At 36.3% G+C, this 26,184-nt stretch overlaps 2 protein-coding genes across 3 annotated transcripts in view; both read right to left on the bottom strand.

The window, feature by feature from the left end:
• Nucleotides 1–2,282, bottom strand: part of meox2a (mesenchyme homeobox 2a) — a 30,388-nt gene extending 28,106 nt beyond the window's left edge. The window contains exon 1 of the mRNA XM_073863156.1: nucleotides 2,168–2,282. The gene's annotated coding sequence lies outside the window, so the exon portion shown is untranslated. The remainder of the gene's footprint in view (nucleotides 1–2,167) is intronic.
• Nucleotides 2,283–10,314: 8,032 nt separating this feature from the next.
• crppa (CDP-L-ribitol pyrophosphorylase A) overlaps nucleotides 10,315–26,184 on the bottom strand; it is a 47,689-nt gene continuing 31,819 nt past the window's right edge. For both annotated transcript variants that reach the window (XM_055197009.2, XM_055197007.2), the window contains one exon: nucleotides 10,315–10,914. In XM_055197009.2, the coding sequence (XP_055052984.2) occupies nucleotides 10,810–10,914 (105 nt within the window). In that variant the 3' untranslated portion in view covers nucleotides 10,315–10,809. The remainder of the gene's footprint in view (nucleotides 10,915–26,184) is intronic.

Consider the following 26,184-nt stretch of genomic DNA (forward strand, 5'->3'; position numbering starts at 1 on the left):
CACTCCTGACATGACCTCTCCTTTACTATATTTTTGTATTATTTTCTTACTACTACATCTTCTCTTTTTTTTCCCAGCAGGTCTTAAAGAATACAGAAAAGGGTTGGTCATCCTTAATACGTTATCAAAGCATGAGATCTGGATGACCCCTCGAAAAAAGTACTGTTTTTCTCGTGCGGAAGACTTAACCTCTCAGACATTACCACAGGGCAGCCCGCGGCGCACAGTTTTTGGGGCGAGCGTTTCCATGCTTCACCGCAGCCTGTGAACCCATGGGGCTCCATCCTGCCCTATAATTACCCAACGCTGCCAATTTCGTCAGGCTCCGCTCAAGACAGAGCTGTAATATTAGAGGAAATGACTTATATGGATGTCAGATAGGATTCTGTTATGGCCAATAGCACGCCGACGAAACGAACTCTGTGAAGTCACAAACCCTCGGCAGGATTTACGGCCCACCGAAAACCAAACACTAAAATGGCGGTTCTACTGTATATGGAACGTGCAGACCAACGTCACTGGCAGGTTCAGGCAAGAGAAGCCAATTAGAAAAAGTATGTTAGGATCATCAAGCTGCTGTCAGCTTCATTTCTACGGTACTGGTTAAGGATCAGACCCTAAATCTGGGAAAAGAGTATAGTGTCAAGATAAGATGAGAGAAGATTTTCCAAGAAAAACAATCATATATTTTATTACATGCTTTAATCTGTAATCATTTTTGTGACACTTGATATTATAGTTTTTGTTATTTTGCATTCTGTATGTTGTAGAACGGAGTATCTCAAAGGTGCTGTAAAATGTAAAACTGTATTTACCTGGGCATAGATGAATAATAATAGTTCTGTACATGGTAATGACATATTGTGTACATGTAAAAGCATCTCTGGATAATCTTTGCACTTAATAAAGCCACATACCTTCTATGTAGATATCAGGGAACAATTTAACATGTGCATTCTTTGGCGCCTTTAAAAGTTTTTTATAGCACAAAAGTTTATATAAGAAAGCCACCAGTAAACATGATGTTTTGTGTGAAATCAGATGAAACCTAACTTTTCATTTTGATGAAAGCTTTTATCTGGATATGAAACAGGTTTGGGAAACAAACCAGAGTGAAATATAAAACAAGGCAAAAACAAATCCACAAATCTACCGTACAAGGGTTGGGGCATGTGAGATTATGCAGAAAAAAACTGTGACGGTCTTTTTGGTTTCCCATGGCAGATGTGGTGATTTTGAGTAATGTGTATGATCATTAATCATTTCTGCAACACAGTATGAGCCAATCAGACACAGCCGTAATGGATGTGGCAGGTTTAGAAAAAACATCTCTTAAAGCAACACTATGTAGTTTTTTTACCTTTAAATAATGTCTCTAAAATTATTTCAGTGATAGAACAACTTTTAACTGGACAAATTGTACTGTTGCTGCAAACTGAGCAGCCTCCTAGCTGCTACAAGCACACTCTGAAAGTGTCGGTGGAGGGTAGAGCACACAGCCCCGCCCCTCCTCCTGCCTGCAGAAGAGTGTCTGATACCAGGCACTGTTGCGCTTTTCAACCACATGGGGGAGCTGTAAGTCATTTTTACATGGAAAATACATAGTGTTGCTTTAAAAATCTGCTCACCTCTATCCTTCATGCTTTTTTAGACCCTTTTACAGCCCACGTGATCAAATAGTCTGCGCGCGCATTTCGGCAAGTGGTGTTGTTCCCCCAGTGATTCTAACGTGTAAGCAACTCAGAAAGTTTATTAAAACGGTTTTCCAGCATCAAAATGTCTGGTTGTTGCGTTTGTTTGCACTAATATAATATACTATATACGTGTATCTGGCAACTTTATATTTGGCCATCTGCTAACGTCTTCTATCCACTCCACTATAGTACACGGATCTGGTAAATGTGTTAAAAAGTGATAAAGTCAACTTTTTAAAATAACTTTCTCTGTCTGTGTTGCTTCACTGCTGATTCTTGCCATACTTCAGTTGCCAAAATGTGCGCGCATACGTTGCCACGTCATCATTGCGTACAGTAAAAGTATCACCCTAGCATTTGTTAAAATATGAGGAGCTCAGATGCAAAAGGCGCTAAATGCCACTTCCGTCAAAAATGAGATAATGATATTAATCGAATGCTCTGTCAGCACATATTATACGTTCATTAAATACCTTCACTTCAAATCTGCTTAATCCCTGCCTCACGACATTCAGAAATACCGTTTTGTTGGCAGAATCATCGATGTTTTCAGCAAAGTTCTCATAAGATGAATTGGATGAACGACAGCGGGTCTTTTGAGAGTTCTTGGATCACAGCGCCCCCTAATGTGTGGTTCAAGTTTTTTTTCTTCATTTTTACATTCTTCCCTTGTATTATTTGCAATGTCTTGTCCAAGGTAATTTACTTTTTTTTAATTCGAGGTTTTGCACTTAAAGGGTTTTGTGGCATCTGTGAAAAAACATTTTAATTAAAGACTATTAACCTTTTATTGACATTAAAGGTACAATTTGTAAGATATTTGCAGTAAAATATCCAATAACTTCTAGGCCAGTGTTATATATTTTTGTGTTCAACTACTTGTAAATTAAGAGAAAATTGCCATTCTAAACAGTAACACAGGGCAGTGCAGTCGCCTGTCAATTATATTAATATCCACGTTACCGCCTTAAAGGATTTGTCCATTTTCTTTGGAAAACATCCGGATGGTTTGCTCACCCCCATGTCATCCAGGGTGTTGATGTCTTTCTTTGTCCAGTTGAGAAGAGGTTGTTTTTTGGGGAAAACATTCCAGGGTTTTTCTCATTTTAATGGACTTCAATGGACCCCAACACTCAACAGTTTTAATGCAGTTTAAAATTGCAGTTTCAAATGACTCTAAACGATCTCAAACGAGGCATAAGGGTCTTATCTAGCGAAACTATTGTCATTTTTGGCAAGAAAAATAAAAAATATGCACTCTTAAACCACAACTTCTCTTCTTCCTCCAGCTGTGTGACGCGCCAGCGCGACCTCATGTAATTGTGTAATGACGTCGAAAGGTCACGTGTTACATATATGAAATGCACATTTGCGGACCATTTTAAACAATAAACTGACACAAGGACATTAATTAGTATCATTCCACATACAACAACGTCGGAATGGTCCTCTTTCAACAAATTTGTAAACACTGGGGCGTAGTTTCGCATACATCATCCGTGACCTCTTAACGTGATGGCGTGTTGCATGAGGTTGCGCTGGTGAAGACGAGAAGTTGTGGTTTAGAAGTGCATGTTTTTGATTTTTCTTGCCAAAAATGACAATCGTTTCTCTAGATAAGGCCCTTATGCCTCATTTGGGATCATTTAGAGTCCTTTGAAACTGCAATTCTAAACTACATTAAACTGTTAAGTGTTGGGGTCCATTAAAGTCTATTAAAATTAGAAAAATACTTTAATGTTTTCCACAAAAACATAATTTCTTCTCGACTGAACAAAGAAAGACATCAACATTTTGGATGACATGGTGGTGAGTAAATTATTTGGATTTTTTTTAAGAAAATTGACTAATCCTTTAACTGATGTAGAACCTGGTTAAAGACAACAAATCATTTCATGCTGCTTCAGAGAATCATTAACCTAAGTCATTTTTTATTGTTTTGATTGTGTGTCCTATAGTGGCGGATTCTATAAATTGTATCTTTAAAGGTGCAGTGTGTACATTTTAGCGGAATCTCGTGGTGAGGTTGTGAATTGCAACCAACGGCTCAGTCCACTGCTCACCTCTCGCTTTTGAAACACATAGAGAAGCTACGGTAGCCCCCACTGGACAAACATGTCATCGTTGGAGACAACTTATTAAAAAGTTGGTCTGTTAAGGGCTTCTGTAGAAACATGGCTGCACAAAATGGCGGCTTCCATGTAAGGGGACTCTCTGTGTATGTAGATAAAACGTCTCATTCTAAGGCAATAAACACACAACGGTTCATTATAAAAAGGTCTTTATACACCCCTGATAATATAGTTTTGTATATTATTTTGCATTTCTGTAAAGAGATCCTTCTAAATATTACACACTGCACCTTTAAAGTGAAATTACTGAACCTAAATATAAGAGCGTGATAAAAATGCTAATTAAAAAATGTCAGATGCACTTAGAGGGTTTTGCACCTGAACTTCTCATACGTTACTCATACGGTTCAATTCTGGCACTCCATCCACTTTTATGTCTCTTTCTATTCTCCAATAAATTAAATAAAATCAAAGCAAAAAGTTCACAAAAGTATAAAGTTAACATAATGCAAAACATGTCTGTGTTAAAAACATGATCTCACGGAAATTCGTGTCATAGTCACGAAAAATTTGATTAATTTATTCGTGTCCATGGCACATACAGCTTTTTTCGTGCCTTGACCATGAATGTATATTTCGTGTCATTCAGCACAAATTTATAAAAATAGTTTATCATGTCTGTGGCACAACTTTCTTCGTGTCATTTTATGTATTGTTTTCTCATTTTATCCACTATTCTCCCCTGGGGTTGGGGTTATATTTGGGGTTTGGGTTAGGATGTCTAAATATGTAACCGAAAGTGATTCTAACCCCAACCCCAAGCGACAATGGTAAGAAAATAGAAAAAAACTATGAGAAAAAACAATACACTGACACAAAAAAGAAAGCTGTGCCACCGACATGAAAAACCATCTATAGAAATCCGTGCGACTAACACAAAAAAGGCATTCGTGCTCAAGGCACGAAAAAAGCTGAATTTCGTGCCATGGACACAAATAAATTAATCAATTATTTTGTGAATATAACACAACTTGCCGTGAGATCAGTCTGGTTACAAAATTACCCAATGCTGGGTTGTTGTTACCCAACCATGGGTTGTAATAACCCAGCAATTGGGTTAAAACAACCAAGAATTGGGTCATTTTTAACCCAGCAATGTGTTCTTGAGTACATTTTTATATCATTTTCAGTGCAAACACAGCATTAAACTCCTGGGAATAAATGAATAACTCATCTTATATTATAAATTGTATATAGTTGTACACCTGATTTGCCCTTTGGGATCAATAAAATACATCAGTTCATTTATCACTAAACCTCCAATGCTTTAAGACTGTGAGTGTTAAACATACAATACAACATGTGTGTTTCAATTCCTAATGCAAATGTATAAGCAGGTCCTGAAAACATAAGGAAGGTATTTGTCTCCTGCTGTCATCCTCTGAGGTTCTTCTGTAACAAAAAAAAAAGTAAAAAATCATGACTGAATCACATGGATGGAGCAGAACTTAAAGCTTCATCTATACGGCTGCATGCATTTTACATGCTGCAGTTCTGCCAAAGGAAAATGAAATGATCCTCTCTCATGCATAAATATGGCGAGCACTTACTCGACCATTTCGCAGATGTTTTTGGTTAGTGGTTTTCTCAGAACATTTCACACGAACTCTCAGAGCTGAAGGAGCAAATGAACTTTGTCTAAAACTAAATCCAATTATATTCCAGCTTCAAAAAGCATAATTTGGAGTTTGTATAAATGATGAAGACTACACAGAGATAAACTCCAAACTTGAACAAATGTAATATTTGACGGTGACATTCTCTGACATCATTTAAATCTTCAACAGTATAGTTTTCATAAAATTGGAAACGATACTATATCCACTCGCATTTCTCGCTTGCAGTCGTGGCCTTAGTAATGATATCGATCTGATCAGTTCCCCCTTGTCCATTTAATCATATTCTACACAGCAGAGTACGTAAACCACATCCAACATCACCGACGTTCCACCTTAAGTCTTTCCAGAGACATCCGTGAAATGTTGCTTAACATCTGAGAGGTTAATCCATCTCAGTCATAACCGGCAGCTTCACGCAGAGACAATCTCCCCTCCCCTCTCGGTTTCCCGCTGAAGGCTGGAAATCAGCACTCTCACTTTCAAATGAATTGAAATGTGCAACAAATTACATAGAAAAAGAAAAAGAACCAACAAAAATGACAAGATCAAGCCCATGTGTTTTAATATGCCTACTTCAAAATCAATACATGTGTGTTAGAAAAGTCAAATGCTGTTCTGAAATAGCCCCCAATGTAATATTTGAGTTCACATCTATTTTAAAAGTGTCTTGAACTATACAGGACATTATCCAGTGCACATATTCAATCCCATGATGCATCACAATAACAATTGCACAACCAATGTATGCAATCAGTGGCTAGCTGCTATCCATCCAGTCCTGCAAAAAATGTGCTGCTTACACGTCACATGACCTTTTGTTATCCCGTGAAGGCAAATGAGCCTCTAAATTTAGTTCGAAAATAAAAATATTGGTAAGGCGGCTCTTTTTAAGCTGTAAATGTATTATTTGCTCTAGTTAATTTGTAAATTGCAGTATATGTTCTTATTATAGGTCAAGAATATGACAATGCAAACATAACAGACATATGTCTTTGAATGTAATAATATACTAATATATATGTTGCATGACTGTCAATACATTGGTATTTAATTGAATAAAGTGCTTATTGCAACATGGGCTACCACAATGGATGAAACAATCTGGAGGGCTACTTTTTGATATAGTCTATTTAAAACTATTTTCTTTTACTTGTTTTTTTTTGTTTGTTTTTGTTTTTTGTTAATATGTTTTATCATTTTTTAAATGTTAACATGCATAAAAGAAGCCAAGCTTATATAAAAATATGTAATAAATAAATATTAAAATTGTGGCTATTAATAGAATGTGCTTTGGCGGGCAACCAACAGACTCTGTGCGGGCAACCTGGTGATCTTCTTACAGCAAAGGGTTTTCAGGGTCAGATTAAAAGACAAAAGTAAAATTAACTACATCTAAAATAACAAACGTTATGTTAACAGTAAAGTATTATAGGGGAAATGCATACAATCAGCTTTCATGAATTTTGGTCATTTACTATATAGTGACTACATAGATTTAGTCAATTTAGCATAAAAAAGTACTTTAAAAAGGACGATCTGTTCTGTACCTACAAATTAACTCAAAGTTAGAAATATAAATGGATTTAGAATGTAGGTTAAACAATTACACAAAACTCAATCTATTGTGAAATGAAGGATCTTACTATAAGGACTAACAGTAGTTATAATACAATTCAACCACTACAGATGAAAACTGTAGTGCAACTAAAGCATCATACCCCTCAGGGCTCAACGCAAATATTTTTTTTATATTTGGTTCAGGTTTTCACTTATTTTCACTGGCCCCACCAAAAAAAGATTTCAGTGTCACATATTTAAAATAATAATTCAAAAGTCAAATATAATTGTATACATACACTGTAAAAAATTAGCTGTAATTATGTAGCTGGTTGCCAGTAACTTACTGTAAAAGATAAAGACTGAAAATGTTTCATGTCCATTTAACTTTGAACAAACTGTTGTGAGTAAATAACATAAATGTAAAATCTACAGTAAGTTACTGGCAGCTAGTTGCCAGTAATACCCACAAATACTGTAATTTCTACAGAAACTTTTTACAGTGTATACATTTTGTTCATCATTTGTTAAGGCAATTGGCAATTTTAAATGTAAACTCTAATTCTGAAATTTTACAATAATTATTAATATTTACAATTAACTACTGTAAATAATAATTTACAATAGTTCTCGGGTATATTTTAGGATTAACTGTGCACAGAAACGGAGAACTCATATTGAAGACATCTTGTTGTAAGGAAAATAATTAACCAATATTAAAACAGTGTTATTTCAAAAGCTTCCCATACTCACATGCAGAGGTGCACATACAAAAGTTTGGTATCATTTTACAGGAAACACTTTGAAATTTCATAAAACACTGTTGAAAGTGCTAAACATGGTTGTATGTGTTGTCAGTCCTCTAATAAACACAAAAATAAATAGGCGCTTTTTGATGTTTTTTTTCTAAAGTTTTTATTTAAAAGTGTATAACTCTGGCCCTGAGTGGTAACGAAACCTGCAGACAGTTTTGTTTGATTCCAGCAATTGCCAGCTTACAGAGGAAAAAGGAATTTTTTCTTTATCATAATAAATGCAAAAGTTATTTTACTCCAACTGATGGGAGGAATAATAACCTTTTTGTATTTAATTTCAGCCTAAACATATTTGAAGTGCTCCCATAACCACATACAGTGGAATAAATGCAATTTCTTTATATCATTTTGCAGAAAACCCTTTGAAGTTACATAAAAAGCTGCTGTTTGTGACAAATATTGTTATTTATGTTGTTTTTCATATGATGAAACACCAAATTTTCTTTTTTTGTGTTGTAATCATTTGTTTTTGATAGTGTATAACTCTGGTTGTGGGTGCTCTAGCAGACTACAGACAGTTCTGGTTGTTAGCAGTAGCAGACAGTAAACACCCAAAAAAAAGAATGATCTCTTTAGCATGTTGCATTCAAAAGTTATTTTCTTTTTACTGAAGGGTGTGAAAATACATTTTTCATATAAATATAATTTTTTTGTTTTGCACATTTAATAAATAGCAAGGGATTATTCATGCACACAACCTAAGAAAATGCTGTGAATTGACTCATTGTTTAGATTAGGACCTAAGAGAAAAGATGGTGTAGCATTTGAGGCAGTTCACACACAAGTTTCCCATATGTTTACAAAAGACGATTTTTTACCTCATTATTCATTCAACGGTTGTTGGATTTGTAATGATAATATAACAGAAATAATGATGTAGCCTTCTTCCTGAGAATAAAAGCTTTCATTTGATATAAGACTTGCCCATGTCTGTCATACTTGAAAAATATGAAATATGTGAATATTAAATCATATAGAAAATTGTGGGGGGGTGATAGTGTAAATTAAGTGTAAATAACTTTCTTACAGTAAAAGATATGTCAAAGTGATGCATATCTGAAGAAAGTAGAGAGTCTAAGCTTTCAAACAGTATCTCATATGTGGTACTGGGTCCATGACAGACCATTATAAATTAAAGGAATTTTATATTAAGTCATAATCAATAATTCTGGACCCGGTACAGGGTCCCAGAGTTCAGTGGACCAGATGAAGGGTTATCGGCAACCCTTTTAGACACCATGCACGTGTTTACTGTAGTTGCTTGTTCCAATGAAAAAGGCTCCCGACTTGTCTGCTTTACCTGAAAACTGATGGCAAACTGCAAAACATTGCATCATTTCTTTTGTCGTGTTTTTACACAAGTTAATGTCTGCTTCCAAGATGTTAAAAAATTAGTTTTAGTTTGGCCTTGTACTTAGAGGACGTCTCTGTCTTAATGTCTCTCTGCTCTACCAGCTGACATAACATGCAACAGTGTCCACAACAACCAATAAGGTAGAAAAAACCTCAAGACATTGCTGAGAACTTAATGTTTGCAACGCTTTAAAGGGATAGTTCACCCAAAAATGAAAACTCTGTCACCACTTACCCACTCTTATGTTGCCACAAACCTGCACACACTTCCCTGCTCCGATGAACACGAAGAAAGACACTTTAAGGAATGTTTGAAACCAAACCGATTGTGGACCCCATTCACTTCCATAGTAAGAAAAAAAATACTATAGTTAATGGTTTGGTTACAAACATTCCTCAAAACATTTTCCCTCGTGCTCATCAGAACAAAGACACGTACACAGGTCCGCAACAACATGAGAGTGAGCAAATGACGACAGAACCCCCATCCCTGGGCGAACCATCCCTTCAAAATGTGTCTTGATGATAACATACAGACAAATGACCACAGGCAGAAAATATATATGCTGGATCCCAAACCGCCTACTTCCATACTATATAGTACGTAAAGTAGCGCTTTTTACGTACTATATAGTATGGAAGTAGGCGGTTTGGGATCCAGCAATAGTGTCTCTCACACTGGCCACCGGGCAGTCCTTTATGTTAAGCCCTGCCCCTCCACAAGATGGCAGCATTTCATAAAAAAACTCCATGTGAGACCATGTACCGCAAGGTTAAAATATTAAAATATTGTTTTTACAGAAATAAAGAAAAAAAATCAGTGTATGATGAATATTATAAACGCAGATACTGTCCATAAAATAAATCAGCATTTTAATAAACAATTGCCTCCTTAAAATGTTGATATGTGATGTCAAAAGGCACTCGTTTTTTTATTATACCTGATACCATAATATTAACAATAATAAATACATACATTTTTCTTATTTTAAACTATGATGTTTATGGTTTCTGAAAGAGAATGTGGTGTGCTTGTCTGAGAAGGCAAATTTTGCATGAAAAATGTTTACCTTGCCTGTGACTCAGCTAAAGTCATTTTTTTCATCATCATCCAAAATAATGTAAAGAACATTTTGTGAAAATATAACCTTGATATCTTTATTATTGACTGAGTAATATGACAATGATTAAAATGCAAACTTTGATGCTTCGAATCTCAAAATGACATCATGAGACTTTAGCCTGGATTTCACAGAAAGGGTCACACAGCTTTGAAACTTTAAACACTCTTTTTAAACGTATTTGTGTACTTTTGTGTCCATTTTAGACCTTCAAAGACAAGGCACCTACTTGCATTATACTGTATGAATATTGAAACACCACAATACTGTTCTGCTGAAAAAACAATGTCACCTACATCTTGGACGGCCTGAGGATGATTACATTTTTATCATTGGGTAAACTTACCTTTTATTACAAAACAAGCACAAAATAACTGACTGTCTGACCATACAGACGGTGGTTGTCTGTAATTTATTTTGCATTGAAATGCTTTGCTAAAATGTTTCATTGACCTGTCTCTTTGGGATTCAAAACTGCTGTTTCTCTTTGTACAGCACCGTCCAGTCGTACCGCAGTTTCAAGCATGAAGCAGCTGGCCAATCAGAGCAGGGTTTCTATCTCTGATGAGAGCACCCGTGATGTCAGCGAGTCTCGCCACAGACCTCTCCCACTGCTCTGACACCTGCACGAACAAATATACATATAAATAAATACACTCACACAAAGACATGCTGATAAAAAAATAAACAGATGCATTTGTGCTTGTGAACATTTTCCAGTTCCAAAAACTATAAAAGCACACGAGCAGTACTTAACATCAGCAGAAGAAACGGTTTTGACAGTTCACAGGCTACGAAATTTGGCGTGCCGAGAAAATAAAATATCACCCGTTACATTGTGGTCAAAAGGTTTCAGGATTGTTTTTTATGTCTTTTGTCTAAGATGTTGGATGATGTCTGATCTGTATGGTGTGATGTCACTGACTGAGCTGTATGTGCTTTATATCAGTGATTAATTGCAACACAACTAAAAGTGACTTTCCTGGTCTACTCATTTTTCCTAGGAATAGTGTGTTACCATTTATAAAGTGCTTTAAAATGATAAAAATGACAACGTAAACTGCAGAAATCTGTTGAAGTTGGACCTACATTTGACTGCTTTCTTAATCTTCTGCCACAGTGGCATTTTAATATTAACAGTGTGCGTCACGTGTCTTGTCAAAATAAGTGCCTGCTGCAGACGCGTCTAAAGGGTTTATGATAAAAGAGACGCTCGCGTTTGCCAGATACTCGCATAATCTCATGCAGAATCAGAGTTTACAGTTAAGGGAGTGTCTTGCATGTATTTTGTGAACATGAGCGTCTCTTTTATCATAAACGGTTTTGCCGATATATCGGTCGGGCTCTAGCACAGACCAACAATAATGCAACATGTATTGACCTAGTGCTAACATGATTTACTGAGAAGACATTATCGACATCAATACACTTCATTCATCATTAATCCAAGCAATAAAAATGACATTTATGCATTTATGTAAGCTAACTGGGTCATAGCAAAACCGTAAGTGCAGCATGCATTAGCCGCGTGCCAAACGTGACTCTCTGACAGTATATTAAGAGTTTAAACAACAACATCAATACACATCAATAATATATTCACATATTTATAGATCCACGTATACGAAATGAGGCAAGGGTGCACATTCAAACTGTTTTAAACGTGAAGACATTACTGTCACAAGAAAAATTTGAATATAATATTATGATGCTCAAAGATGAGTTTTAACTGATAAATTATTGCCTACAGGGAGAGTACATTTTTTTATGTTACCTTAAAGCTGCAGTGTGTAATTTTTAGAAGGATCTCTTGACAGAAATGCAAAATAATATAAAAAACTATATTATCAGGGGTGTATAAAGACCTTTTTTATGATGAACCGTTATGTTTTTATTACCTTAGAATGAGACATTTTTATCTACATGCACAGAGGGTGCCCTTACGTGGAAGTCGCCATTTTGTGCCGCCATGTAACTAAGGAAGACCTTAACGGACAAACTTATTTTACTAAGTTGTCTCCGTCAATTAAATGTTTTTCCGTTGGCGGCTACCGTAGATTCTCTATGAGTTTCAAAAGTGAGTGGTGAGCGGTGGACTGAGACATTTGTTGCAATTCGCAACCTCACCACTTAATGCCGATAAAATTTACACACTGCACCTTTAAAGCAGGGTTTTTTTTACCTTTTTTTAAACATTATTACGGAGCCCCTAAGGGGACATGGAGCAAAAATTAAATAAAGTTTACTTTCACATGCACACGCGAAAGTAAACTTTATTTAATTTTTGCTCCATGACCCCTTAGGGGCTCCATAATAATGTTTGAAACTATCGCGTGGGCACGTGAAACTTTCGCTTTCACGTGCGCACACGATAGATTCACGTGCGCATGCAAAACTAAACTTTAAAAAAAAATTCTGCACATGAAAGTTTCACGTGAGCACATAAAAACTAAACTTTTGATTTTTTTACTCCAATGTCACCTTAGGACAGGGTTCCCCAAATCTTACCCTGAAGGGCCGGAGCACCCCTGCTGAAAAAACAGCATCAAACCAGCATGGACCAGCATGGGAATTATGCCGGTTTGATGCTGGTTTAGCTGGTGGTCACCAGCATACCAGCACCAAAACAAAACATATGCTGGTCTTGCTAGTATGACCAGCATGGGATGCTGGTGCTAATGCTGGTTTGGTGTTGGTTTAGCTGATGCTAATGCTGGTGCTAATGCTTGATTAGCTTGCTTAGGTGTGTTTGATCAGGGTTGGAGCTAAACTCCGCAGTGCTCTAGCCCTCCATGGTAAGATTTGAGGAACCCTGCCTTAGGGGCTCGGTACATTATGATATCAGGCCCCCGAAATGTCCTTATAAATATATTATGTAGGTTTTGCACAAGGAAACATGTAAACTGTGTTAGATAAATATTAATTGTGATATTTAAAAAACAGCATCCAAATGTAAATAACTGATACTTTGATTATTTTAAAATATGACATTTTCTGGGGACCCCGGACCCCAGTTTGAAAACCCCTGCCTTAAGGCATACTTAATAATTATTAATAATTATACCACGGGTCTGTTGAATGCTGCATTCTGATTGGTTGAGAAATGTTCTATGGGTGTTGATTATTTTTCTGTAAACCGCACACCTATCTTTTCAAATGTCTTAAAAATAGGCACCAGAGCAATGTCTGTGGTAACCGTGGTATAAGCGGAATAATTGACTCCGGTCCTTTGAATTATTTGAAAATAATGCACACCTGCATTACCACCTTGGTGTGCATTATTTTCTTATAATTCAATGGCCCGTCGTCAATTATTCCTTACATAAATATGTCACTCTTTCTCTTTGATCTCATTGGAGCTCTTCTCATCCACTCTCACATGATTCAAATCCCTCAAATCTGTGGGAAAAATGCTCCCAAACTTGTGTCCTGACACACATTTTCCACAGAAATTTCCTGACGATTCCATTTGAAAGCTGGTAGATTAAATAAACTGAAATCTAGTGAATTCAATTTGTGGAAAAACCAAAATCATAATGAATGACAATATTTCAAGTGCTGTGGATTTTTCTGCAGTCTTACAAAGTGTGTTGCTGTTTTTAATCTTCATTTGGCGTCAGAGGAAATAAACAAATGTAAATGAAAGAAGTAAATGAAAGAAGATTCCTTGCGCTTCCTTACTAATGCAGTTACTGTTCTCTTAATTATGTGTACAAAACTCCGCGTGAGGAGCCAAAACATCTGTAAGTGGTCGAAGGAAATGACTATAACCTCTTTCACCTCCGAAATCATCCAACCCTGCGGCTGATTTCGCACAAAAATTCTAATTTAGCAGGAAAGTTTATGGCACAAATTCCTTTATCAGTAAATCAACGGACAACACGGCGTAATGAGGACTGTAACAATGAAGAATGGCATTCGTGAATTTGTTTGGTCAGAAAATGAAGAACAAATGGGCTCAACTTGACTGCCACCCACAATGGAAAATAGGACAATGTTTTTGGAATATTTACAAATGAAGAAAGATGAAAATGATGCCTACTCGGCCACAGCCAATGACAACCCTACTCATGTGGCCTGTTTTGTTATTGGTGTGACATGACAGCCCTACTGGTAAAAATAATAAAAGCGTTTCTCTTTTATAACAGAAGATCACCAAGGAGGATCAAAGTTTTAAGTCCGCATGAACCTCACACTGCCATGTTTCCAATGAGTCGTAAGCTAGAGAAATATGAATCACATGTAATAAGAAAGCAGTGGATCAACAGCTTATTTCCTGGCTGGGACTTATTCAAGCTTGTCGTTTCAAGCCACCACAACATATTGAAAAATCACAGTGACACATGGGGGGAAAAACAAGATAATCATACTCTTCTGCTCGACACAGCGAATGAACGTTTAACATCTTACTCATGGGTGCGTTCTGGTGATCAAAACCATACAAGAAGAAAGAAGAAAACTTCAATCTGTTTACATTCAAATCTGGCTGCTGGTATGAATTATTAGTTTCATGCAAAACTAGCTTTATTGGTATATATAATGAAGTTGGCATAATTAATTACCAGTCTACGCATCAAACCTGTAGTTTGCATGAATATAATGTTTAGTTGCATTAACCAAATTATGCTGTTAAATGATTTAGTCAATTTTCTTAAAAAAAATCCAGATAATTTACTCACCAGCATGTCATCCAAACTGTTGATGTCTTTCTTTGTTCAGTTGAGAGGAAATTATGTATTTTGAGGAAAACATTTCAGGATTTTTCTCATTTAAATGGACTTTAATGGACCCCAACACTTAACAGTTTTAATGCAGTTTAAAGTTGCAGTTTCAAAGGACTCTTAAAGATCCCAAATGAGGCATAAGGGTCTTATCTAGCGAAACGATTGTCATTTTTGGCAAGAAAAATGTAAATATGCACTTTTAACAACAACTTCTCGTCTATCTCTGGTCCTGTGATGTGCCAGCGCGACCTCACGTAATACGTCATCACGTCAAGAGGTCACGGTTAACGTATCGAAACTACGCTCCAGTGTTTACAAGTGTGGAGAAAGAGGACCGTTCCGACGTTGTTTTATGTCGAATGATACTAATTAATGTCTTTGTGTCAGTTTATTGTTTAAAATGGTCCCCAAATGTGCGTTTCATATATGTAACACGTGACCTTTCCACGCAAATACGTGAGGTCGCGCTGGCTCGTCACAGCCGGCGGAAGATGAAAACTTAAATTTTTTTTCAAAATACGACAATCGTTTCGCTAGATAAGTCCCTTATGCCTCGTTTGAGATCGTTTAGAGTCCTTTGAAACTGCAATTTTAAACTGCATTAAAACTGTTAAGTGTTGGGGTCCATTAAAGTCCATTAAAATTAGAAAAATCCTGGAATGTTTTCCTCAAAAAACATAATTTCTTCTCGACTGAACAAAGAAAGACATCAACATTTTGGATGGCATGGTGGTGAGTAAATTATCTGGATTTTTTTCAAGAAAATGAACTAATCCTTTAAATCCTTTTTCTCTATAAAGCACCTCATAGTGTCATAACTTAAAAAGCTGTAGAAAACAAAGGGATTTCAATGTTTGACCTAAGCTTGAGATGGCACAATGCAATAAAGCAGTTAAAAATGATTAATTGTATAAATCCTCACCTCATAAAAGATATAGTGTGTATCTATAAAAACAGAAATTTACCTTGTGACACACAGAAAATCAAATTATGGAAAATGCGAAAAATCATCACAAAATGGAAAAGTCATCCTGATTTATTTAAAGGCAAAGATCAGACGATGTGATATTTAATCCTGGCGATGACCTGGAAATTGGTGACCGAATCAAAATCTGACGCATACTTAGATTGCGAAAAATACGATTTTCCTAAAAGGACATGAAAGTCTCCACATTAAAAGATTTACAACGCTCACCATAGATATGAATCCGCAATGATTACGTTTGAAGAGAAACGGTAAAAAGCAAGCTTTAATGAGTTCGGTTTTTCACAATATTACATCACTTTTCCATTTTTGACAGCAGAAAGTTTAGTAATGAGCTCTATTCTGCCTCATTGTCATAGCCAACACTTAAAGCACGCATGGAACAGGAAATTCAACACTTGGAATTTTGATTTCTTTAAGTCTCAGTGAAGTCAGATGGAATAGCTCGTCTTTTGTGACTGTGGGGATTTTCCAAGCTTTTATGTGATGGATAAAACATTAACCAGGGACACAGGCCAGTTTACTTCTTTTAAAGGAGGTAGATGAGACCGAGATGTTGTTTATTACTTTACTAATTGAACAATACAAAGTATTTCTTCTTAATCCAAGAGAACAAAATCTCTTTAAATAAATTATAAAAACAGCTTGGGTTCACTTATAGTGTTGTAAGAACCTGACTGATATCCACTTTATTGCTGTCTCAATTCTGATTTAAAGACAATGAAATACAATAGATCCAATACATAAATCAGAGAGAAGGTCACTGAGAGTAATCCTACAATGAGTGGCTTGGCCCTTTAAAATAGAAAAGGGGGAAAACTTTGAAAATACGGATCAGATCAGATTGTTTTGTAAAATACCTTTTTTCATTTTTCCTTCAAATGAAGGTACCATAAGTAGAAAACAACTCTTCAAATTATGTAAACTTATTTTATCCTGAAAATAGCAGAACTACATTGTAAAAAATGCAGAATCGCATTTACTGCGCCGCGCTAAACGCCTCATTCGCACCGCGAGACCTCCATACGCGCGTTAAGCGTCTTCACATTGACTTAAAATTTAAATCACTCACGCTTGGCGCCTCTACTGCGGCTGGTCTGAACACAGCATTCGATCACCATTAAAGGTGGGGTGTATAATTTCTAAAAGCCAATGTATACATTTGAAATCACCTAAACAAACACGCATCTGAACCTTCTTTTGATAGACCCGTCCTACACATACGCAACACAGGCAACGATGTCGGTTAGTAGACACGCCCCTTACTGCTGATTGGCTACAAGTATGCTTTGGTAGTCTGCCCGACTCCCTTTTCCAAAGTGTTTTTCAAAAATCACGCACCCCGCCTTTAATGTTAAATGGGATTTTAATGATAAAATGAAAATGTGCTATTTAAAAAAAATAAATTGCAATATTTTGGTTAAGGACGGTCTTGTGAGGCAAGGTCAAATTTTGATTGGTCGCTTGACTAATCGTGCTCCCCAACCCTAATAACATGACGTAAAATTTCTTGCACGAGTGTCTTTTTCGTCTCAGTCAACACAAATTTCTATAAATAGTTTTTCGTGTCCATGGCACGACTCTTTTTCGTGTCTTTTTATGTATTGTTTTCCTCATTGTTTTTCCTATTTTTAAATCATTGTCGCTTGGGGTTAGATTTGGGGTTTGGGTTAGGATGTAATTTTATGTATTGGTTTCTACATGTTTTTCTTCCGATTTTTTAAATATTTTCGGTTGGGGTTAGAGTCGGGGTTTGGGTTAGGATGTCTGATATGTAACAAAAAGTCATTCTAACCCCAACCCCAAGCGACAATGGTAAAAAAAATAGGAAAAAACAATGAGAAAACAATACATAAAATGACACAAAAATCAAAGTCGTGCCACGAACACGAAAGCTATTTAAAGAAATTCGTGTTGACTGAACACGAAAAAATTAATCAAATATTGCGTGACTAAAACATGACTTGACTTCAGATGACTGAACGCATCACTTTTCAAGATAGTTGAAATGACTTTTATAGTTGATTAAACCTAAAAAATTAAGTGCACATTTTTTTCAGTTCTCCATACCGCCTTAAGTTTCACGAAAATAGGCTCCTGACAAGCTTTCATCCATTTCTGAGCCTCAGGCAATGTCATCTAGCACACTGGGATGCTTCAAAATGCCTTTTATAGACGTTTTCACCAAAATCATGTCAGATTCAAACTGAAACTAAATCAGCTCTAACCAGGAACCAATAACACCAAATTGGTTCAAAAACAACAGCATGAACTTGTTGTTGCTGCTTTTTATTGGAGCAGTAATTCAAGTATTACATATTCTGATATCATTCAGTCATTAGTTAAAATATATAGACCACTTTTAACCTATCATAAACCCAATCTGACCCATAATGTCATAAAACAGCTAGAGACCACACAATGAGCCCTTCACTTCACTGCTGCAATTCATCTTTCCATCAGCATTTGGCGACGCACCTTACACCGGTGGGCCCTTAAAGACAGGGCCATAGCAATTAGGAAGCTAACAATGACAATTTGCACACTTCAGATTTTTCCAAGCAACACATTCCTCCATAAAACTGCCAGGGTCTGGGTCATAATGACCTTTTTGCAATGGATTTAAAGGCCCTATTTTCAATTCAAATGACAACCAGTAGACTTTTACTGCTGATACTTTCCACCAAAGTGAAAAATTGAATTGCATGCTAATGCACGAGTCTACCACAAGGGAGCAGCACACTGTGAAAGGACCAAAAGCTATTAACTTAGTAAATGGCAATATTTATTAAATACTGAGCACTCCGCATTCAATTCTTAGTGTGCAATACCAATGCTGAGCTCCTTTAAAAACACGGTATTACATTTCTTACTCTGACTATATGCATTCCTTTAAGAAAATTATAATAGCGCCAGTTTCTGAATGTCTCCCCAGACTGCCAGTCAAGGGACAGTGGCCGGAGGCAAAGAGCTTGAGAGAGATATTGAGCCCAAGTTACTGTCATCCTTAAGAGATTTGATATGGAGCTGAACTCTGTGGCTCGCCTGCTTCAACTGTAACTGTATCCAAGGGGTCGTTTTTTATGCTAAATGTACGTCAAGAGGGATATATGGGATAAACCAAGAAAGTTATGGGACAAAATTCCAATTCTTATTTATCTAATGACAAAAACTAAATATTAGGGGGCTAAACTGACAAACTCGGCAACGTTTCATTACACGAAATGTGATCCTGCCTACGAAAACATAAAATCATCCTACAAAACATAATGGGTAACACTTTATTATAATGTTCATGATTTAACATTAGTTGATGTATTAACTAACATGAACAAACCATGAGCAATACATTTGTTACAGTATTTATTCATCTTTGTTAATGTTAGTTAATAGAAATAAAGCTGTTCATTGTTTGATCATGTTAGTTCACGGTGCATTAACTAACATTAACCAAATTTTAATAAAGTATTAGTAATTGTTGAAATTAACATTAATAAAGATTAATAAATGCTGCACAAGTGCAGTTCATCATTAGTTCATGTTTACTAATGTAGTTAATTAATGTTAATTAATGAACATTATAATAAAGTGTTACCACATAATGTAAAGAACATTCTGATTGTAAAATCAAACTTTGATGCTCCAAATGTCATCATTACAGGCAAGTTTGTTTTTCATTCGGTCTCACATAATTTTCATTCGGTTTCATTCATGTTGACATTTATGGCCCTGCCTGTGAACACCTGGCTAATTATAAGATTAGAAGATTTAAAGGAACAGTATGTAAGATTGCAATTCACTGCTTATATTTTAAGTGAAATTATACTAAAGTTGTTTTACATTTTTTACAAAATTCCACCTGATATTGATCGACCACACTTGTGAGTTATTGACCAAAGCAAAAATATATCTTTGTCTATAACATTATCTTTAAAATTACGTTTTTCTTAAAAATGGTACTTTCGCCCCCGCTCTCCCTCTTAAGTGACAGGAGTGCAAACGTTACTACTTACCCCATAGGTGGGGTTCATTGTAACTAGGGCTGGGTATCGATTCAGATGTTCCAGATCGATTCAATTTCGATTCATAAGCTATAAAATCGATTCGATTTCGATTCTCGATTCAATTTTCGATTCCGGTTCTCGGGTTGGTTTTTATACTCGATTCTCGATTCAAGTCAATGAATATAGATTTAATACTAGGGCCGGGACTTTAACGCGTTAATTAAGATTAATTAATTACACAAAAATAACGCGTTAAACATTTTTAACGCATTTTAATCGCACTTATTTTTGCACCGCGGAACATTTCTCATGAGTTTCGGCGGACCGATTATACTGGAGCACCAACTAGCGTTCATGACTTCACAACAAACCACAGTGAACATGAACCAAGAGGCTGATGAGATCGCTTTGGTTGGCCCCGTGGATGGGATTTTTTTTTTTATAAAAAACGAACGGATGTAAGCGTCGATAAAAGCATGGTTGTGTGTAAGCTATGCAACAAGGAATTCACATATCACCGCAGCACATCGAGCATCTCAATGCAAAACATACAGCAGCTAGCGTGGACATTAGCCCGACTCCGGGCACAACGACTTATTCGCACGGGATTAGTTTTACATAGGGATGTGGGGTAAAGCAAGTTTTTATCAGAGCTTCTCGGTGATTTTAGTCCAGTCCGAATGCTCCATGTCAGCAATCATTACGGACAATGTCTGTAAAGATTACGGCATCTTTTACCTTCTGTAAAAAGGTCCGGAGAAATTACCTCAGGTAATACAAATCCAGTGCGAATAGACCAGCTGTAAATATACACGTAAATCGCGTCATTTCCTTTTAATTTGCGGGTTTCTTTTAAATATAAAAGCGCTTAAAGAAGCATTTACTTGCGTTCTAGACGTAGAAACAAGTCAGTTACAAGTCAGTTTCTGAATAAAACACGACACAAACTTTAAAAAAAAGTCACATTTACTTCTCAGAGGCATGGAACTGTTTATGAAACTGACGTTCTCCCCAAACTGAAATTAAACACAGTGTTTCGCGTTTTCCTTGTCTGTGTCATGTTGTTTGCACATCTGATATCTGGAAGCAAGGTAACGTGCACGTGAAGACGAGAGGTGACGCGCTGCGCCAACGAGTTACCCCTCCCACTTCTGAATGTTTTACAGAGATTTCTAATCCCGTCCGATTTGACCATTAATATTACCGACGTCCTGTGGTAAAATTACATTACGCCATCTACCCCTGTAAAACTAATCCTGTCCGAATAGGGCTCAATAAACAATATTTTGTTGCTTAAGCTTATGTATTCAGTCATTATTCATGGTACACTCTAAGAACGAATGTTTTAAAAACAACACATTAGTGTTGATTCTGGGACAACACACTAACTGCGTCGTCCTGGAATCCACCCATCTCTGTGTTATTATTGAGACAACACATTTTGTGTTACTTTTAACACAACATGTTTTATACTTGAACACAAAATCAAGACAAAATGACTCATGATGTGTTAAAATTACACATAATGTTTTACAGCACAATGATGTGTATAAAATTAACACATCCTTTCTAAGAGTGTATACTAAAATCCATGTAAAAAATTACTTCTTAATGTTCTCAGGTCAAATATTTATATGCGATTAAAATGCGATTAATTTAGATTAATTAATTACAAAGCCTCTAATTAATTAGATTAATTTTTTTAATCGAGTCCCGGCCCTATTTAATACAAATACTTTATTAATAAAAAATAACAGTGAACATAAGTTTACAAGTGGGTAATTAATAAAAAGAAATTAAAAGCTACAACACTATCGTTGTCGTTTTGCTTGCGAAATCTAAAATGCTTCCATACCTCTTACTTTTTATGTGAAGGTGGTATCAATGCCTAAAACCGCCATTTTAAGCACTGAATGAAAGAACGATAGGCTCCTTGGTAACATCGCGCAAGGCAAAAAAGAGGGTGACATCTAGCGAAGAAGACTAGTAATTTGATTAACGTTAATCTTATGTTCAATGTTTGCAGAAAAGAATATGGAAAAAAATCGATTCTGCTCTCTGAGAATCGATTCCGAATCGACCACATAAAATAAAACGATTAATCGAAAAATCTATTCTTTTGCCCAACCCTAATTGTAACAAACAGAGGGTTTGTTGTAACAATTACTAGAAAATTTTGTTGAAACACAAATAATTCAATACAATTCTGTCTACTAAAGGTGGATATTGTTTATATACCTGCCTATAATAGATAGATATCCACACATTCATTCATCCATGATCCTTCATCTACCAATCCTTGTATTATGCATCAATGCATATAAATAGATTTTCTTGAAAGACAAAAAAATTTTAATTGTGAGTTTTTTTGCCGATATTGCATTAACAGTTATAATTTTTGATTAATAGTATTTACTATTTAGTTATTGTGATAACTAACTGTGTAAAAATGTTTTCAATCCCAGCTATTAGTTACTAGGAGTGCTGACATGGTTCAAAAAGCTGTTATGTTTTAGGTAAAAAGACAGTGATTAAAATAATACAAGGTTGGATTTGGTGATTTACACACCCTACTCAGTAATCGAAAAAAAAAAAACACAAGATGAAGAAATTTACTTTTAATGCCTCCAAAACACTCTTTGTTCAATATCCTAACCAAAACACATTAAAACTTTTCACAAATTCACAGGAGACTTTCTGACAGTAAGAGAAAAAGACCAAAAGCACAGATTGCTCAGCCCTGTAGAAATATGTAAAGTAGCCATGTTACAATTAACCCTGCATTAGTTTGTGCCCCGCAAAAAGTTTTAATATTTAATTTATAAAATGAATAAGAGAAAATTAATAATAATGTTTTATTAATAAAATTAATAAAAAAAGAATAAATAAATAAGTCAGTTGGCTACAAACAAGCAGCCTATAACTACTTTAAAAAAGCATTAACATGTATGCGTTTGGCAGGCACTATCAAGGTACAGTATACATTTCTTCATCTTGTGTGTTCCCTGTGTTTGAACCTATGCTTTTCCGCAATGCTCTACCAATAAGCTTTGCGGGAGCACAAAAGACTAAAATAACCAAAAATATGAGCACCTTTGACATGAATTGAATTCTTTATTGAAGTTGCAACATCGTTTGGCAAACATCCACAGAGTGCTGTTCCCGAAATCGGATGTGAGCAGAACGGCATACGCTGGAGGTGATAGATAATTCCCACTGTTTTTTTAATGTACCACCAGAACAAATACCTTAAAATACTTTTTGGGTTTGTGCCTTCAAAACGTGTCCTTAGAACGACCCGTGCCTCCCATTCAATTTAAAAAAGATCTTTTAGCTGGAAGCGTCATTATCTCTTCTCTTTTGTGCATGTATCTTAAACTGGACAGCACATTCACATTCCTATTGAAGCGCAACGTTTTCCAGTGTTGATTCAGGAACTGCACAAGTAAAACAAGTCAAGGTACATTGAAAGAAAATCAACGTATGAAAGAAAAATCAAAGAGCGTTTCCGCCGTGCGGTTACGGGGAGAATGGCATCTATAGTTTCGTATAGCCCAGTCTTAAACAGGGTTTCTAGGTGAACTACATTTCTGGATCGGTCTCTTCCTCTTTCTTCGTAAAAAAGCCTCAGGCGTAACATTCATAAGAACGAGGTGAAGAAAGTACAGGAAGGTTTTGTTTCCATGCTTGTGCCATTTCAACAAGCTAGTCGGAGCGATATGTGTGTTCGTACTTGACCTGGCGACAGATATGTTCCTAAACAATAATAGACAATGCTGCCATACACTGGCAGATTTGTTGAAAACGGTGCAAACTGTCACTATCCCTCAAGGCCCACATGCAGAAACCAAACATCCGTTTTAACCGCACAGCCCCTTGAGTTCCCCTCATTATACCTGTGACATACAATGAAACGTCTAGTGGGGGATCAACGTGGGTCATGTATGTTATTTCTTTAAATGTCAAAAAGGCGTCAACATTTCAAATTCGACTTCCCCGCGTTCCGTCTCCGCGCTCGGCAATCGGCAAGCGCCCGCACCTCGACGCGACGCATTAGGAATAAGCGTCAATATTTCACCTCTTCACCAAACAAAAGACTGTCCAAACAAGAATTATTACAGACTAAACACCCGCTACTTGTAAATGAGTAAAGGTGAGAGTGTGAAAGGGTTCAAATTGAATATAAATGCCAAAAGGGAAACAAACCACCTTGTAATGCTGGATTGTTACCTTGTTTATACAGTTACAACATAAACACCCCTTAGCCCACATTACAAGAATCAACACAAGTCGTGCCCTGTTCATATTTATTCATTCTGAATAGCTGGATTATTTATTTAATGCCAGACATTGAATGAGGTATTTTAAAACAGATACAGACATGGATATTATTTTAAAACAGAATATGTGTGTGTGTGTGTGTGTGTGTGTGTGTGTGTGTGTGTGTGTGTGTGTGTGTGTGTGTGTGTGTGTGTGTGTGTGTGTGTGTGTGTGTGTGTGTGTGTGTCCTATTTTTTCTTATTAATGAGCAACCCACAGAAACAGCAGATTTATAGACATGTATTCTAAAGACATGAGGTGTTAAACCATGTAAAAATCTAAAAAGCAGTAGGACGTGTGCAGAGTATTTATGTGCCAAATGCACTTCGCCAGGGTTTGTACAAGTTTTGAGATTCGGAAAGTTTTTTTTTTTTTTTTGAACATGAAAGATTCATATGTACTGAGCCCCTAAGGTGACATTGGAGTAAAAAAAATCTAAAGTTTAGTTTCACGTGCGCACGTTAAAAGTTTCACGTGAGCACGCGAAACTAAACGCGGTAGTTTCACGTGTGCACGTGGTAGTTTCACGTGAGCACGTTAAAAGTTTCACGTGAGCACGTAAAAAGTTTCACGTGAGCACGATAAAAGTTTCACGTGAGCACGCAAAACTCAACGCGGTAGTTTTACGTGCGCACGTGGTAGAATCACGTGAGCACGCAATAGTTTCACGTGCGCACGCGCCAACTTTATTTCATTTTTGCTCCATGTCTCCTTAGGGGCTCCGTACATATGTAACAATCTTGCTTTATTTCTTTTATGAGCAATTTCAGTGCAGGAAGTAAAGTGGAAGTCCTTATATGGGCACTTTAACCCATACAGAGACTGTCCTCCAAAAATAACGACCTCATAGGTTGTTTGTGCAAGCACCTTATTACGACGTAAAGTGACGGATTAGTGTCCTTTAGTGGCAGTAGCTTATACTAACTGTTGTTACGTTTAAAGATCTTGGTCTTATACATCAGATTAGACGCATTTAATTTTATAAATTTTAAATGTAGAAACGGTTTCATAAACATTAATGGTTTTAAAGATATTTTAGAGCGTCTAACCCCACCCTCACCCTTACCCTAAACCCAACCACTTCTCAAGCATATAAAACACAACACGCAAGTAAAAGTACAGTCACAGGTATTTATTGCATAAAACAGTATAAAAGTATTACAAACCATTCGCGTTGCAAACCTTGCAAACTGAAGCCATATGATTACTTTATATAAAGAACATATAGTCAGATCTCATTCAAATATAAACCAGCATGACGTAGTCACGAGAGCCAATAGCGCTTCACATTCTTAGCTAACGTAATGATGCAATCGGTCACTAGACACACGAAAGCCAATGCCCTTTTCACAATCATAGATGACGTATCATCACTTCTTCTTCAATCTGTTATTTACAGTGGATTGCATCTTTTTGTCAAATAAATCGACTTCGGTACACTTGGAATATTTTAAGTACATTTTTAAAAAGTTGTGACTGTTTTGTATGCTGTGTTCATATTATAATAAATAAATGGGTACGCTATTTGCCCTAAATGCCCGAATAGTGTAATGTGTAATAAAATACAATTAATCCTGGCTGTTCAAATTAAAAATCTTATCCCAGTACATGTCATCATAGCAAAATGATACCCCAAAATATTATTTTATACCCTAATATATTAAGTTTCACCTGTTGCCGGTAGAGGTACTAATTTAGTAAATGCATCTATTGTTTGTATTTGGTGAAATGGAAAAACGATCAAAGCAATCGTATGGGTTGGAGAATAGGTTGTAACCGGAATAGCGCACAAACACATCAACCAAAAGCTCACACGAAATCAACGTCACCAAAGAAGTGTGTTGTTGTTTGTGAGGGAAA

The sequence above is a fragment of the Misgurnus anguillicaudatus genome, chromosome 24 (genome assembly GCF_027580225.2).
Source record: "Misgurnus anguillicaudatus chromosome 24, ASM2758022v2, whole genome shotgun sequence".
In the NCBI taxonomy this organism is placed as follows: Eukaryota; Metazoa; Chordata; class Actinopteri; order Cypriniformes; family Cobitidae; genus Misgurnus; species Misgurnus anguillicaudatus.